This window comes from Callospermophilus lateralis, chromosome 11, assembly GCF_048772815.1.
Source record: "Callospermophilus lateralis isolate mCalLat2 chromosome 11, mCalLat2.hap1, whole genome shotgun sequence".
NCBI classification, from domain to species: domain Eukaryota; kingdom Metazoa; phylum Chordata; class Mammalia; order Rodentia; family Sciuridae; genus Callospermophilus; species Callospermophilus lateralis.
The window spans coordinates 16,105,179-16,121,768 of record NC_135315.1 but is presented as its reverse complement, the minus strand read 5'-3'; the positions used below and the strand labels follow the sequence as shown (position 1 = coordinate 16,121,768).

The following is a 16,590-nucleotide window of genomic DNA, read 5'->3' as shown; positions in this document are numbered from 1 at the left end:
GGTCTTTTAAAGTAAAAAAAAAAAAAAAGAGGAGAAAATATGGAAGCCAGGCGTGGTGGAGTGTGCTTGTAATCCCAGTGACTCAGGAGGCTGAGACAGGAGGATCACAAGTTCAAAGCCAAGACTTAGTGAGGCTCTGAGCAATTTAAGGAGACCCTATCTCAAAATTAATTTTTTTAAAAAATGGGGGTGGGAGGTGGCTGTAAATGTAGCCCAGTGGTAAACGCCCCTGGATTCAATCCCTTGTACCAAAAAGAAAACAAGAAAAGATATGCAGTGGAACTGTGGAATGGAAACTCTAACAGCTTTTGATGAGGGTAGAAAAATAGCCCTTAGATGAAAGAAGATGATGTCAAAAATAAATTTAATTCAGCCACCTTATCTGCAAACAGCTGGCCTTGAGAAAAGAAAGAAATTCTTGTATTTTGGAATGGAGCTTCTGTTCAAAACGCTTCAGAAGTCCATGAAAATAACAAAAGTACTTTGTCTTCAAACAAAGTATATGTTCTTGAGTATCTTATCTTCTCTTTTTTAATCAATCCATGTCTTTTTCTTCATGGATAGAGAGCACTTTGGGTTTGTTTCCGCTTCTTTAATGGGAAAAGTACTCTCTCGTTGCTCTCCTTAGTTTTACCTATACAAAGAATCTGCAATAGAATACCAATGTACCATGTCTAGCACTGCACTAATTAAATAACCCTTTCCTAGGTAGTAGTCATCACACTTCTCTTGAAAGTCTTCTCAACCAGATAGATAGGGAAATTCTGTACCGGGGATTGAACCCAGGGCCTTGCCTGCTGATCTACATCCCCAGTCCTTCAGAAACAGGATCTCATTCAATTGCCCTGGCTGGCCTCCTCCCATCTCCGACTCCAGAGAAAATGGGATTACAGGCGTGCTATCGCCATGCCGGGCTTTATTTTATATTGACAGCCTATTTCTAGACTCCTGTGAATCAACTCGTAGTAATTCTGGAAATACAAATGTAAGCTGAAAATGTATTAATACTACAGACTATTGGTATGTGTATATCGGCCCCCACGCCCACCCCTGAAGGGGACTGAACCCAAGTCCTAGATCTTGGGTGTATTAAACCAGGCTACAGATTGTTTTTAAAAAAGGGTGCTGATGGCGGAAGTGGTGCTCGCTTGTCACTCCAGTTATTCCGCAGCTTCCTCAGTTCTCCGGCTATCAGCTCCACAGTGAGGCCAAGTAGTGATTCAAGATTTTTCCACACAAATTAACTGGGGAACCTGGTAGGAGACCAGCACTGAACTGGGGCTCAAGAGGGATGTCTCCCACTTTCTTCACACCCTGCCCGCCCACCAGCAACTCGTCGGGAAGAAACGACTCGGATCGCACCCTTTCCGCGAGCTCCCTTCACCTACTCGTTGGCCGCCCCACCTCCCTCTTTTCCCGCCCAGGTCCCGGGCGTCCAGGAAGGGGCGTGGCCCATAGGGGTTCTCGCGTTACGGAAAGAAGGCATTTCCGGATCCGGTACTATGGCCGACTCGTGTCCTGAAGGTGCGTCGGCCTTGGGCGGGAAGAGGCAACAGTTCGGCAGCCGGTTCTTGAGCGACCCAGCGCGCGTCTTCCACCACAATGCCTGGTAACTGCCCTGCCCCTCGTCCGGCCTGCGGCTCGCCCCGGTCCCGCCGCTCCGAGCGCTTGGAGAACCCCTGAGCACAGGCCACTAGTACAACTGCCCTGACCATGGCGCGCTCCTCCCGGGAAGACGCGCTTCCCGGCCGGCGACTGACCCTGCCCGCAGCTGAGATGAGAGGTCCCTAAGCTGCCTGTTTGGTTTTCCCAGGGACGATGTGGAGTGGTCGGAAGAGCAGGCCGCGGCGGCAGAGAGGAAAGTGCAGGAGAACAGCTCTCAGCGGGTGTGCCCAGAGAAACAAGGTGTGCCCGGGCGGGCGTCGGTGGTTGGTATCTCAGCCGGCGTGCTAGAGAACGTGCCTTGCGGAGAGGCCAGCGAACCGCAGCTGCCAAGGTCCTTGGTTACTGGCCTGATGAAGAACTCGAAAGTAGAACGGGAGGGGGAGGGAGGAATACGAAGGGAAAAGGCGCTTTTTAACCTAGCCTTGCTGGGGGCATAGAGCATGTTTTAACTTTAGGGTTTCCTGTGGTTTTTTTGGGGGGGGGGGGCGGGGGAGGACAACTTATTCTAGCAATTGAGTTTTTAACTTTGTTGACTAGTACTATATTGATGTGGTTAGTCTTTGGAAACTGTATAGTACGTTATCTTAGTGAATGTACTTTCTTCATGATTTACATGGTACTTGAGTTGTCATTGGAGATAGATTTAAGTGAACAGATTTTAAATATTGTTAGGAAGGAGTAACAGCTAGTATTTATGTGTCTTTTCCTTATGGGATGGGTTTGAGGACTTAGAACTTCTCAAGGAAAGATGCATGAAGCAGAATACAAAAGTCTGGCCAAGGGAAAACAGGTCCCTCCTTAGAGAGTAGCCAAAATTAACCTAGAGACTAGTTGGTCCTATGTCCTAAGAGACCATTGATGGTCCAACTAGAAATTTGAGAGTAATGCCCACTAAAAGATCTCTGTACAATAATAAAAATATTCCAATTACAAATTATTCACCCAGCATAGTTTGACAGGCTAGGTAAAGCAAGGTAGAGTTAAAGGGATTTTGAAAATCATGTAGTACACTTCATCTTTATACAGTTACAGAAAGTTTAGCTGAGTGCAGCAATGTGCACCTGTTATCCCACTGCTTAGGAGGATCACTTGAGCCCAGGAGTTCAAGGCCAACCTGGGAAACATAGGAAGATCCTGTCTCAAAAAGAAGGGGGCGGGAAAGAAGCTTGGACTACAGGACATTAAGTGTTTTGCCCAGAGGTAAGCTGTCAGTAATATAAGTGAAGGGACTAACATCCAATTCCTTACTTTAAAAAAAAGAAAAAAAAAACCTCCCTACACAAGTTGGGACCTTGTATTGGCAAAGAAGTAAACAAATCTGAGACTGCCTTAATCACTTTAAATGTTTTTAACTTTTTCTTTTTTGTCTTGCAACCTATACTGGCCTCAAACTTGCAATCCTTAGCCTCCTGAGTAGCTGGGATTACAGGCATGAGCCACCATGCCCAGCTTCAGTCCACATTTCTTCCTTTAGTCTCTTTGGTTCCTTAAAATCCTTCTCACCTACAGACATTTTTATGTTGTCTATTTTGAGCCTTGTTTCATTTTTAGTTACTAGTAATATTGAATTCATATCTGGACTTCACACTATTTAGAGGGTAAAGTAGCTGCCCACAAATACTAAAAAGTTGTTATTTTGGCCCCAAGAAACAATAGGATCTTTTTACTAAAAGTGATTGGACAGATATTTGCTTGTGTGTGTGTGTGATGCTAGGGATTTGCTTAATTTTAGAATTTTCCAATACTCAGTAGCCATCCAGAGACATGAAAGGAGAATGATAGGTAAGAAGTTCCCTGTGTGATGGTTCCAACAGAAATTAAACTCCCTGGGAATGACAAATCGGGGATTTGGGTATAATAATAACAGAACTAAATTACCTCAAGTGCCTTCAGCTCTGTGAACTATGGCTCTACATGTGGTTACTTTTAGTGTAAAATGATATTTAGTGAAGCAGGATAATTGACATTAGATAATATAAAATATTTGAGACCTGACTCATAAAATTCTTTCTTGACTCTTTACAGTTGATTATGAAGTCAATGCCCATAAATACTGGAATGACTTCTACAAAATTCATGAAAATGGATTTTTCAAGGATAGACACTGGCTTTTTACTGAATTCCCCGAACTGGCACCTAGCCAAAATCAAAATCACGTGAAGGATTTAATGTTGGAGAACAAAAGGAATGAAATCTCTGCATGTAGAAGCAGTGAAGATGGACATGGCTTAACAGTGGGAGAACAACATAAGTGTTCTTCTAGCACCCTTGAACATACAGCACAGGTGTTTTCTGTGGAGGAGACTGTAACACAGAAACTCAGTCACCTGGAAATTTGTGCTGATGAGTTTCCTGGATCCTCAGCCACTTACCGAATACTTGAGGTACCTTCCTTTAGGTTCCTTTTAGTGGACTTAGTGAAGCTGTCACATTGTGTACACAAAATAAAATAGAAAGCCTTACCACAAAAATGACTCTTATCTGATGAAGTTGACTAAACTTGACCCTTGTATTGGCCTGGAATTGCCTGTATTTTTTGAACTGGAAAGATGTTTAGATGGGTATTATAATAGAATTTCACAACAAAGGAAATATACAGTCCACTGAAAGCTAATTCTGGAGCTGGTTGGCCTTGCAATTGAGTCCTGTGGTGTGACTTTGTGTGTGTGTTCCTAGGGAATGAACCCAAGGCCTGTACAAGTTAGGCAAGTGCTTTACCACTGAGCTACAACCCTACCCCCTCTCTGGAGAGATTTTGGACAAGTGCCTGCGCTTCCCACAGTATTGGGATTTGTTGCCTCTTGGCCTCCTCATTGTTAGGAAGATTGAGATAATGTATGTAAACATACCAGAATAATGTCTGACATGTAGTAAGCCCTCAGTATCAGTATATACTTGCTGTTTTTATTACCACAGGCAGTGCTGTATTTAGGACAAAGTTAATAAGGTATCCTTTTTGTAGTTTTCAATTCAGTCTGTTTTTCCAGTAATAGTACAGTAGAACTCAGTAGGAAAATATTTTTATTGATGGGACATTTGCTAGGACTTAAAAAGTAAAGATAGCAAGATATGATGGTACAAGCCTATAATCCCAGCTACTAGGGAGCCTAAGGTAGGAGAATCAGAAGTTAATGGCCATCTAGGGCAACTTAAAAATAATTTTTTTTAAAAAAAAAAAAGGATCAGGGGATATATCTCACTGGTAGAACACTTGCCTAACATTCATTAAACCCCAAGTTCTATTCCTAATACTGTTAAAAAATAAATAAGGTAGGGGCTGGGGATGTGGCTCAAGCGGTAGCACGCTCGCCTGCCATGCATGCGACCCGGGTTTAATCCTCAGCACCACATACAAACAAAGATGTTGTGTCCGCCGAGAACTAAAAAATAAATATTAATAAATAAGGTGGCCCATGCCCATATTCTAAACCAGCTCCCTTCTAATGAAAGCCCATGCTCCTGTCTTTTATGGCTACCTCTTTAAGAAGATCAAGATTAAATAATGTAATGGGTACTGTTAAGCTGTAGTCACTATACCTTTCCTTGTACAATTAGCAAAGTTATTTATTGATTATTTAGCTTTGGAGAGTTAATGGTTTTGTGAATATTAATAGCTTCTATGACTAATAGCTCATTTCTATCTCTAGGTTGGTTGTGGTGTGGGAAATACAGTCTTTCCAATTTTACAAACTAACAAGTAAGTGTATTGTCAAGTATAACTATATGGCAGCAAAGAGGACAAAGGTTGGGGGTCCCTTGTTCTTTTAGAACTCTTATTGTATTAAACTGTCAGCAGTGGTTATCCAGAAACATGGATTACAAGGAATTTAGGTTTCAACATTCTCCATTTGTGAGTTGTTTTAATTTAATTTGATGTGTAAGGTACCTTTGTCATGGGGGAAACTAGATTTAAAAACCTGTTATAGTGTTAATATATAGTGCTTTCTAAGATGCTTAGAACATGTTCATTTATCTATTTCTCTGCCTTCCTGACCTCTGTAACAATCACTAGATTATCATTAATCCCTGAGTTGAGAAAGCTGACCTATCTCCATTTCTGATATAAATTCAAATATTGCTGTACTCAGAACAATTCTCACACAAGATGTGTGTGCTGTTTTCCACATACTGACCAAATCTCCAACTCCAGCTGGTTCTTGCAATTCAATTCTGATACTGTCTACCTGGAGTTAGTGTCAGATTCCAAAAGACTGCACTCCCACTTCAAATGCTGGTTGCAAATATAGGCCTTCCACATTTTTTCCTGTGGGTTATAAATCTGGGATCCCACAACACCCTCCTTGGGTTTGGTAATTTCTTAGAGTAGATCACAGAACTCAGGGAAATACTTTATTTACATTTACCTGTTCACTTTAAAAGATATTATAAAGGGTACAGATATACAGCCAAATGAAGAGATATATAGGGTGAGACCTGAAAATCCTGAGTTTCAGAACAACCCCAATGGAATTATGGGATGTATCTCTTCCTCCCATACACCCCCAGCCTGTGGATGTGTTCAGCAACCCAGTAACTCGGCAAAAATCATCCCCACCTACCCTCCATCAGGAATCTTTATAGAGCTTAATATCCTTCCCCTGTTCCCTTCCTGGCAGGTTGGTAGGGAGCTGAAACTTAGAACCCTCTGAATCACTTGATTGAGACAGTAGATAAGTAGGTTTGGGTTTTTGTTTGTTGGTTGGTTTGGGGTTTTTTGTGGGAGTTTTTTGTTTTTTGTTTTGGTATGGTTTTTTGGTACTAGGAATTTAACCCAGGGGTGCTTCACCTCTGTGTGTGTGTGTGTGTGTGTGTGTGTGTGTGTGTGTGTGTGTGTTTATTTATTTATTTATTTTTGGTGCTGGGAATTGAATCCAGGGCCTTGTGCATGTGGGGCAAGCACTCTATCAACTGAGCTATATCCCCAGCCATTTTTTATTTTGAGACAGGGTCTTATTAAGTTGTTTAGGGTCTTGCTAAATTTCTTGAGGCTGGCCGTCCACAAATCAACTTCTTGCCTTAGCCTCCCGAGTTGCTGGGATTGCAGGTCTTCACCACTGTGATTGACTAATCACTTGATCTTTTTGGCTACCCAGGGGCTCTACTCTAACTTTAGCATAAATTCAGTATGATCCCAAAGAGACTTATTACAAATAACATGAAACACTCCTACCACTCACAAAATTCCTGTAGTTTTAGAAACTCAGCTTAGAATCAAACTACATCTCTTACACAGCTATTCTCAAGCCACAGGTGGAAATGACATTCTAATTCCACATTTTCCAGTAAACCCATTGTTTCTCAAAGGTTCTATTTAATAATTTGCCAATTTAGCACATAATACTTACTAACAGGATTTAGTGACACATTAACCTCATTAAAAACATGTATCTTGGGCTGGGGATGTGGCTCAAGCGGTAGCGCACTCGCCTGGCATGCGTGCGGCCCGGGTTCGATCCTCAGCACCACATACAAAGATGTTATGTTCGCCAAAAACTAAAAAAATAAATAAATAAAAATTCTCTCTCTAAAAAAAAAAAAACATGTATCTTGGAGTTGAGGTTGTGTGGCTCAGTGGTAGCATGCTTGCCTAGCATGGGTGAGGCACTGGGTTTGATCCTCAGCACCACATAAAAATATAAAAGACAGGGCTTGGGTTGTGGCTCAACGGTAGAGCGCTTGCCTCGAACGTGTGAGACCCTGGGTTCGATCCTCAGCACCACATAAAAATAAATCAGTGAAATAAAGGTATTGTGTCCAACTACAGCTAAAAAATAAATATTTAAAAAATTAAATAAATAAAAAGACAAGTCCATCAACAACTAAAAAAAATATTTTAAAAAACATATCTTATTGTTAGGAATTGATAAGAAAACTTATCATGACACACTGTTAGTAATCCACTTCAAATACAAGTAAAACTTTCCTCAATAATTATGGACTTGGGTGGGGTTGTGGCTCAGCGGTAGAGCGCTCACCCTGGGTTTGATCCTCACACCACATAAAAGTAAATAAATAAGGTATTGTGTCCAACTACAACTAAAAAACAAATATTTAATAATAATAATAATAACAACAATAATTATGGCCTTACTGGGCTCAGTCATGCATGCCTGTAATCCCAGCAGCTCAGGAGGCTGAGGTAGGAGGATAAATTTAAAGTCAGCCTCAACTTTGCGAGACCCTAACTCTAAATAAAATATTTTTAAAAAGGGCTCAATAGTTAAGTGCCCTGGGTTCAATCCCTGGTACCAAAAAAGGAATAAAAACGGGGATTTTATCTTGTTCTTTTTCGCCCCAATATCTAGGATGATGTCCAGCAAAGTAGACTTTCTGCATTTGACAAAGGAATTAAGTATAAGATGTAATCTCTGTCTTCACACCATTCACTGTGTAGTGGAGCCAGGCTTGTAGGCACAGATGTATTCCTAGCATGGAGAAAGTTCTAAGGAAGCTCAGCAGAAAGATGCAGGAAGGCTACCATCAGGCCCAGCTTGATTTGAAGGCAAAGTAATATTTTTAATAAATATGTGTTGTAACTAATAGGTATGGTTTCTTTGAATGAATGGTACAGTACTCTGCCACTTGATACTTTATCTGCTACAAGAAAGAAAATAGACACAGTCTATTTTGCAGCCTAATTTTTCTGTTTTTTTTTTTTTTTCCCCTGCCCATTTCAGTGACCCAGGCCTCTTTGTTTACTGTTGTGATTTTTCTTCCACAGCTGTGGAACTAGTCCAGGTAAGTGCAGTGGCTCATATCAGGATTTTTCACTTACTAAATAAAGGGGTTCACTATGTTTTGGCACTATGGCCTAAATAAAAGATTTAGTGAAACAGCCTGGTTAAGAGCCAGGTATACTAAATACTGAATCTGCCACTCACCAACTGTAGAACTTAGAACAGGGCTCTTCACCTTTCCAAACCTATGTTCACCAGAATGACTGTCCCAATTCTAAAATCCCAGAAATAGTCTGATTTATTCAGCCCTACTTAGAAATCTACTCACTCTGTCTGGTTCAGCTATGACCAATGGGGAACCAAGTCACATTTTTGGGAAAAAGGGACATGGTTGGGTGCAGTGACTCACATCTGTAATCCCAGAAACTGAGGCAGCTAAGGTAGGAGGATTACAAGTTCAAGGCCACTTTGGGTCACTAATTTAGATCCCATCTTAAAAAGCAAAAAGGGCTGGAGATGTAGCTCAGTGGTAGAACACCCCTAGGATCAATCCCTAGTACCATAAAAAAGAAGATACATGGATGGGGAAGATACCCTAGGGTTTGAACTAAGGAGTGCCCTTAACACTGAGCTACATTCCCAGCCCCTTTTTATTTTTTATTTTGAGACAGGGTCTTGCTAAGGTGCTGAGGCTGGCCTTGAATTTGTGACTCCTGCCTCAGTCTCCCAAGTTGCTGGGATTACAGGCATATACCACCACCATTTCCAGCTTGGAAATAGTTAATCTTGTGGCTCAAGATCACTTAAATATACTTTGTCTTTCTCCTTATGAGTTTTTTGGTCTCTTGATTTTCTTGGCATTCTCCAGTCCCCAGATCTAACTTCATACCTGACTGGTGTGACAGTGCATCAGAATAAAGAATAAAAGTAGTCAGAAATGCTCCTTTTAAAAGCATCAGTTTGGGGACTGGGGTTGTGGCTCAGCAGTAGAGTGCTCACATAGCTTGTGCAAGGCCCTGGGTTCAATCCTCAGCACCACATAATTAATTAATTAATCAAAGATATTGTGCCCAATTACAACTAAAAAAACTAAAAAATATATAATTAATAATTTTTAAAAAGCACCAGTTTGAATTGCGCAGGATCTTCCCTATCTGTTTTATTAGAAGTAGGTCCCTCTGCTGGAAGTAATAGCAGCGACAAACTGATCTCAAGCTATGCTCACTTATTCTGACCCATTTCTTTCTCCGCCTGTGTGCAGACAAATTCAGAGTATGACTCTTCTCGCTGTTTTGCTTTTGTTCATGATTTCTGTGATGAAGATCAGAATTATCCAGTGCCTGGGGACAGTGTTGATGTCATCATTCTCATATTTGTTCTTTCAGCAGTTCTTCCAGACAAGTAAGTTTGTTGGTTGGTTGGTTGGTTGATTTTTTGTTTTGTTTTGGACTGGGAATTCAACGCAGGGCCTCATGCATGCAAGGCAAGCACTCTACCACTGAGCTCTCCCCCAGCCCTTTTTATTTTGTTTTGAGACAGGATCTTGCTAAGTTACCCAGACTGACCTTTTACTTGACCTTTTAAGATTCTCCTACTTCTTCCTCCCAAATAGCTGAGATTACAGGTGCGCAACACTGTGCCTGGGTCAGACAAGTAAGTTTTAGGTCCTTTAACTAGTAGCCTAGCAAAAAGAAAGTTTTGGTCAGAAACTTTAAATTAAAAGTTCTAAAATTAAGAAGGTTTTTTTATGTTCTAATGGACATGAAGAAGCCATACCATCTGTGATTAATTTGTTTGTTTGTCACCAGTGCTTAAATACTGAGCCACATCCCCAGCCCTTTATATTTTGTATTTTGAAACAGGGTCTCACTACATTACCCAGGGCTTCACTGAGTTGCTGAGGCTGGCTTTTAGAACTTGTGGTCCTCCTGCCTCATACTCCTGAGTTGCTGGCATCACAGGCATGCACCACCCGACCTGGCTCAGAAATTGTAAGTTTTTAAGGAAAGGACTTCATTTAAGAAACAAAAACAGTCTCAGCAGGCACAGAGGCACGCACTTATAATACCAGTTTCTCAGAAGGCTGAGGCAACAGGATCACATGTTCAAGACCAGCCTCAGCTCAGCAACTTAGTGAGACTGTGTTTCAAATACATATGTATATTTTTTGTTTGTTTGTTTGTTTTTGTGGGGGGGGGTACTGCAGATTGAACCTGGGATACTTAACCACTGAGCCACATCTCCAGTCCTTTTGAGTTAGGGTCTTGCTAAGTTACTTAGGTCCTTGATACTTTGCTGAGGCTGGTCTTGAACTTGGAATCCTCCTGCCTCAGCCTCCTGAGTTGCTGGGATTTACAGGCATGTGCCACCATACCTGACTCAAAATTTAAACAAGAACAGGGAGAGGGCTGGGTGGGGTTGTGGCTCAGTGGTAGAGCACTTGCCTAGCACGTGTGAGGCAATGGGTTTGATCCCTGGCACTGCATAAAAATAAATAAAATAAAGGCACTGTGTCCAGCTCAGTGGTAAAGTATCCCCTGAGTTCAGTCCCCAATTGGAGGGAGGGAGGCCACTGGGGACAGTCTTTGCATTGAAATATCTCAAGTCTAATGGGGTAGTATATGACTTGCTAGCAGTCCCCATATTGTTTGGTCAGGACTCCCAGAGAGCCACAGGAGTATAGAGCACAATAGTCAGGCACTGTGGCTCACACTTATAATCTCTGGAGACTGGGGCAGGAGGATAGCAAGTTCAAAGCCAGCCTCAGCAATTTAGTGAAAGAGACCCTTCCTCAAAATAAAAGCTAAAAACAGCTGGGGATATAGCTCAGTGGTAAAGTATCCCTGGGTTCAATCCCCAGTACTACAAAAAACGAGTAGAGTGGGGTAGCAATGCTAGGCCCAGGATAAAGTAAGCCAGATGGAGAATATGGAACTTTGCTCACTACAGAGCCCTATGGCAAAGCAGGCTTTCCTTGAGCTTCTTTAACTGAAGCAGAGGCAGAGGAGCTATAATTTCAGGGTTGATGTGTCCAAGTTAGGAAGTCCACAGGCTTTTAGGGATATGCGGCAGGGAAAAGGAGCCCTTTTCCTAAGGAGGCCTAATCTTTCTTCCCTTCTTCCCCACAGGATGCAAAAAGCTATCAATAGGCTGAGCAGACTTCTGAAGCCTGGAGGAATGATGCTTTTGCGAGATTATGGTCGCTATGACATGGCCCAGCTGCGGTTTAAAAAAGGTATTTTGCCATTATTATTAAACGGTGTATTTTGTTTATTTGTTTTATTTTTGTTTGGGGGGGTTTTGTTATTGTAGAAGTTGGGCACAATACCTTTATTTCATTTTATTTTTTATGTGCTGCTGAGGACCAAACCCAGTGCCTCACACAAGCGAGGCACGCTCCACCCCTGAGCTACAACCCCAGCCCTTAAATGGTGGTTTTACCATCAGATTAGACCTAGACGTCAGTGGAAGGAGACTTCAGAATTAGAGCCCAGTTTGTAAGCCACTTGATACATAACAAGGAAAGGGATGATGTTTACAAAAACTTTTAATAATAAGAGTTTTGTACAATCTGGGTTTTAGGTCTTTTAAACCAAAATAACTACTTTAAAAGAGCTATGCTTAGATATTTGATTACATAAATAATATTAAATTTAGTATGTTCAAAGATGCCATTGAAAAATTAGAAGAGGCTGGGTTCAGAGCTACAAGCTTGTAATCCGAGCTACCCAGGAGACTGAGGCAGGAGGATGGCAAATTCAAAGCCTGGGCAATGTAGCAAGAACCTGTCTCAAAATAAAAATGACTGGGGATATCGCTCAGTGGTAGAGCACTTCCCTAGTGTATACCAGGCTCTGGGTTCCATACCTAGCATTGAATTTTTTTCTCTTAATTAGAAGACAAATGAGAAATTGAGTAGATGTATTTCTGGAACATATAATAGATAGACTCGTATCTATGCTCTTCAAAAGGCTGTCATGAGATTGATAAGGAAAAGATCAGTGACCCACCCAAAAAAACAGGCAGTTCACGGAAGAGCATATCTAAATGGCCAGTAAACAAAACTTAGAGGAAATATTAATAAAGAGATAATTGTTTCTAACCCTCTCATTGGCTAGTTCAAAGAAAGGTATGTGCTTATTTTTTTTTATTATTTTTAGTACTGGGAATTGAATCCAGAGGTATTTTACCCTTGTGCCATATGCCCAGCCTTTTTTACTTTTTATTTTGAAAAGGGTCTCACTAAGTTGCTTAGGGCCATGTTTAGCTGCTGAGGCTGGCCTTGAACTCAGCAACTAAGCAAGGCCCTAAGCAACTTATGGAGACTCTGTCTCAAATAAAAAGTAAAGCTAGTTGTGGTGGCTCACTTGTGTGATCCCAGCAGCTCAGGAGGCTGAGGCAGGAAGATAGCAAGTTTGAAGCCTGCCTCAGCAATTTAATGAGACCCTGTGTCAAAAAATAAAAAGGGATGGGGATGTGGCTCAGTGATTAAATGCTGGGTTCAATCCCCCATACCAAAAAAAAAAAAAAAGATGGTACTGTTAACTTAATCTGGGGCTTGGGAATGATTAAAAACTACAACAACCCCCCCCCCCCAAAAAAAAAAAAAAAAACTATTGTTTTCATCAGCTAAGTCTAGCATACAGAACTAAGAATTATATGTTCCCTAAACTGAAAATCCATATGCAACAAAATGAAATTAAACCTGTCTCACCATGCATAAAACTTAACTCAAAATGGATCAAGGACCTAGGAATTAAACCAGAGACTCTGCTTCTAATAGAAGAAAAAGTAGGCCCTAATCTTTATCATGTGGGATTAGGCCCCCACTTCCTTAACAAGACTCCTATAACGCAAGAATTAAAACCAAGAATCAATAAATAGAATGGAATCAAACTAAAAAGTTGCTTCTCAGCAAAAGAAACAATCTGTGAAGTGAATAGAGAGCTTATATCCTGGGAGCAAATTTTTACCCCTCGCACATCAGGTAGAGCACTAATCTCTAGGGTATACAAAGAACTCAGAAAGCTAAGCACCATAAAAACAAATAACCCAATCAACAAATGGCCCAAGGACCTGAACAGACACTTCTCAGAAGAGGTATACAATCAATCAACAAATATATGAAAAAATGCTCAGTATCTCTAGCGATTAGAGAAATGCAAATCAAAACTGAACAATAAGTGTTGGCGAGGATGTGGGGAAAAAGATACACTCATACATTGCTGATGGGACTGCAAATTGTTGCAGCCAATATGGAAAGCAGTATGGAGATTCCCTCGAAATCTGGGAATGGAACCACCATTTGACCCAGCTATCCCTCTCCTTGGACTATACCCAAATCACTTAAAAACAGCATACTACAGGGGCTCAGCCACATCAATGTTTATAGCAGCACAATTCACAATAGCTAAACTGTGGAGCCAACCTAGGTGCCCTTCAGTGGATGAATGGATAAAAAAAATGTGGCGTTTATACACAATGGAAATTTACTCAGCAATAAAAGAGAATAAATTATCATGGCATTTGCAGGTAAATGGATGGCGTTGGAGAAGATAATGCTAAGTGAAGTTAGCCAATCCCAAAAACAAATACCAAATGTTTTCTCTGATATAAGGAGGCTGATTCATAGTGGGGTAGGGAGGGGGAGCATGGGAGGAATGGGTGAATTCTAGATAGGGAAGAGAGGTGGGAGGGAAAGGGAGGGGGCAGGGGGTTAGCAATGATGGAGGAATGTGATGGACATCATTGTCCAAAGTACATGTGTGAAGACACAAATTGGGTATCAACCTACTTTATATAAACAGAGATATGAAAAATTGTGGTATGTATGTATAATAAGAACTGAAATACATTCTGCTGTCATTTTTTTTTAATCAATTTAAAAAAAAAGAATTACATGTTCCCTGATAAACTTGCAGCCCCCCTGCCTTAGCTTCCTGAATTGCTGGAATTTTACATGTGAGTTTTCATGCCCTGGTGAGAAATCAGAGTGTTGATGCACATTTGATTAGCAGTGTATTTAAAAAGTGCTTTGAAGTGTGTCTGATTTTTACCATGTCCCTCCACAGGTCAGTGTCTATCTGAAAATTTCTATGTGAGAGGTGATGGAACCAGAGTTTACTTCTTCACACAAGGTATGAAAAGATGATCTGGGGGCTGGGGATGTGGCTCAAGCGGTAGCGTGCTCGCCTGCCATGCGTGCAGCCCGGGTTCGATCCTCAGTACCACATACAAACAAAGATGTTGTATCTGCCGAGAGCTGAAAAATAAATATTTAAAAAAAAAAAAAAGATGATCTGTATTTCCTCTAAAGGTCTCCAAGATGCCAGATAAGTGTTTCAGTATACTTTGAGAAGAAGGTTGACTTGGCCCCTCTTAGCTTTTGGACAGTGTTTCTCTGGCAGTTCTCCACCCCACTTATGCTGGCCTTCAGTCCATTACTTTGCTCTTTCTTTCTGACACTTTATCCAAAATGGAAACTTACTTGTTTTGCAAGATTCGTTTCTGGCTGGGCACAGCATCTGAGGCAGGAGGATTGCAAGCTTGACGAGATTAGCCTCCATAACTTAGTAAGAACCTGTCTCAAAATAAAAACAACTGGGCTGGGATTGTGGCTCAGCGGTAGAGTGCTCACCTCGCACGTCCAAGACCCTGGGTTTGATCCTCAGCACCACATAAAAATAAATAAGTGGAATAAAGGTATTTGTGTCCAACTACAACTAAAAAATAAATATTTAAAAAAAATAAAAACAACTGAAGATGTAGCTCAGCCGAAGAGAGCTTGCCTAAGTTCAGTCCCCAGTAGTGGAAAAGATAAGACTCATTTTCAGGCCAGCCTGCTTTGCCTTTGACACTGGTCTGTACTTGAGGTGTAGCTACTTCCGTGAGTCATTTCCTCTGAGCTCCAAGTATAACCTGGAACTGCTTTCCTCTTGTCTGCTCTGTTTGCAGGCATCTTCCTTCACCAGTATTTTATGAATATTCTGTTCATGAGCCCTTTCTAAGGTCACACACATACTTTGAGTTTTTGGATGAAGTGATGAAATCTCTCCCCTAAAAAAAGTTGCTTTGATGTACACATATATAGGTTGTTGGGGTTTTGGTTGTTTTTTGTTTTTTTGTTTTGGTTTTTGTTTTTGATATGGGGGATTGAACCCAGGGGTGCTTAATCACCAAGCTACATACCCAAGCCTTTTTTAATATGTTATTTAGGCACAGGGTCTCTCAAAGTTACTTAGGGCCTAGCTAAGTTGCAGAGGCTGGCTTTGAACTTGAGATCCTCCTGCCTCAGCCTCCTGAGCCACTGTGATTTCAGGAGTGCACCAAAACACCCAGCTTTTAGATTTAAATTTAAGGTGCTCATAAAGCCCTGGACACCAAATATAAAACAAAGAATTTTTTAAAATCTTAGCCTGTAACTTTTTGGCTTAAAAACCCCTCCCCATCATCTGACTCTGAAAAGATCTTCCTCTGGGTTTCACACTGCCCTTCCCATGAAGTTGGCTTTCCCAGCCTGAACATGCACTTGCTGTTACCAGGCCATCACTGCATGAGTAACAGAACTATGCTGTTGGACCCACCTAAAAGGCATAATGACAGCAACTCCCACAGCCCATTTAATATAGGAAGTAGTCAACAAAATACTTTTCTTCAGGGGAAAATACATAAACATCTTCTCTTTCCAAACCAGATGAACTGGACACACTTTTCACTACTGCCGGACTAGAAAAGGTACAGAATCTGGTGGATCGTCGATTGCAAGTGAACCGAGGAAAACAGCTGATAATGTACCGAGTTTGGATTCAGTGCAAATACCGCAAGCCTCTTCTGTCCACCACCAGCTGAAAGGCACCTATTCCTGATACAGCACAAGCTCGTTGTTTGGGGACTTTTCTAAAAAGTACATCTGAAGTGCTGGTTTCTTGATGTTGGACAACTCAAGAATTTAAACAAGGATTGGATGCAGTGGCACACACCTGTAATCCCAGCAACTTGGGAAGCTGAGACAAGAGGATCGCAAGTTCAAAGCTAGCCTCAGCAATTTGTGAGACCCTTAGCAACTTAGCAAGACTTTATCTCAAAATTAAGAAAAAGGACTTGGGGTTGGGTGCGGTGGTGCATGCCTGCAATCCCAGCAACTTGGAAGGCTGAGGCAGGAGAATGGCAAGTTCAAACCCAGCCTCAGCAACTCAGTAAATCTCTTGTCTCTAATAAAGTATAAAAAAGGACTGGGATGTGGTTTGGT

At 41.4% G+C, this 16,590-nt stretch overlaps 1 protein-coding gene across 2 annotated transcripts; it reads left to right on the top strand.

The window, feature by feature from the left end:
* The first annotated feature begins 1,502 nt into the window (after positions 1–1,502).
* On the top strand, positions 1,503–16,565 carry Mettl2a (methyltransferase 2A, tRNA N3-cytidine). Of its 2 annotated transcripts, XM_076870498.2 has the most exons (9): positions 1,503–1,609; positions 1,814–1,905; positions 3,691–4,049; positions 5,313–5,362; positions 8,343–8,403; positions 9,604–9,743; positions 11,471–11,577; positions 14,414–14,479; positions 16,036–16,565. In XM_076870498.2, the coding sequence occupies exons 1-9, from the start codon at positions 1,503–1,505 to the stop codon at positions 16,188–16,190; spliced, it is 1,137 nt and encodes a 378-aa protein (XP_076726613.1). In that variant the 3' UTR covers positions 16,191–16,565. The 2 variants fall into 2 exon arrangements, with proteins under 2 accessions (XP_076726613.1, XP_076726614.1); XM_076870499.2 differs by lacking the exon at positions 1,814–1,905 and having other exon boundaries at positions 1,523–1,609.
* The last annotated feature ends 25 nt before the right edge of the window (positions 16,566–16,590 follow it).

Bases quoted from the DNA above. Each gene is read 5' to 3' on its own strand.
- Mettl2a (XM_076870498.2), top strand. From the start codon at position 1,503: ATGGCCGACTCGTGTCCTGAAGGTGCGTCGGCCTTGGGCGGGAAGAGG. The intron at 4,050-5,312 runs GTACCTTCCTTT...TTCTATCTCTAG, and splicing joins CCACTTACCGAATACTTGAG to GTTGGTTGTGGTGTGGGAAA. The intron at 9,744-11,470 runs GTAAGTTTGTTG...TCTTCCCCACAG, and splicing joins TCAGCAGTTCTTCCAGACAA to GATGCAAAAAGCTATCAATA.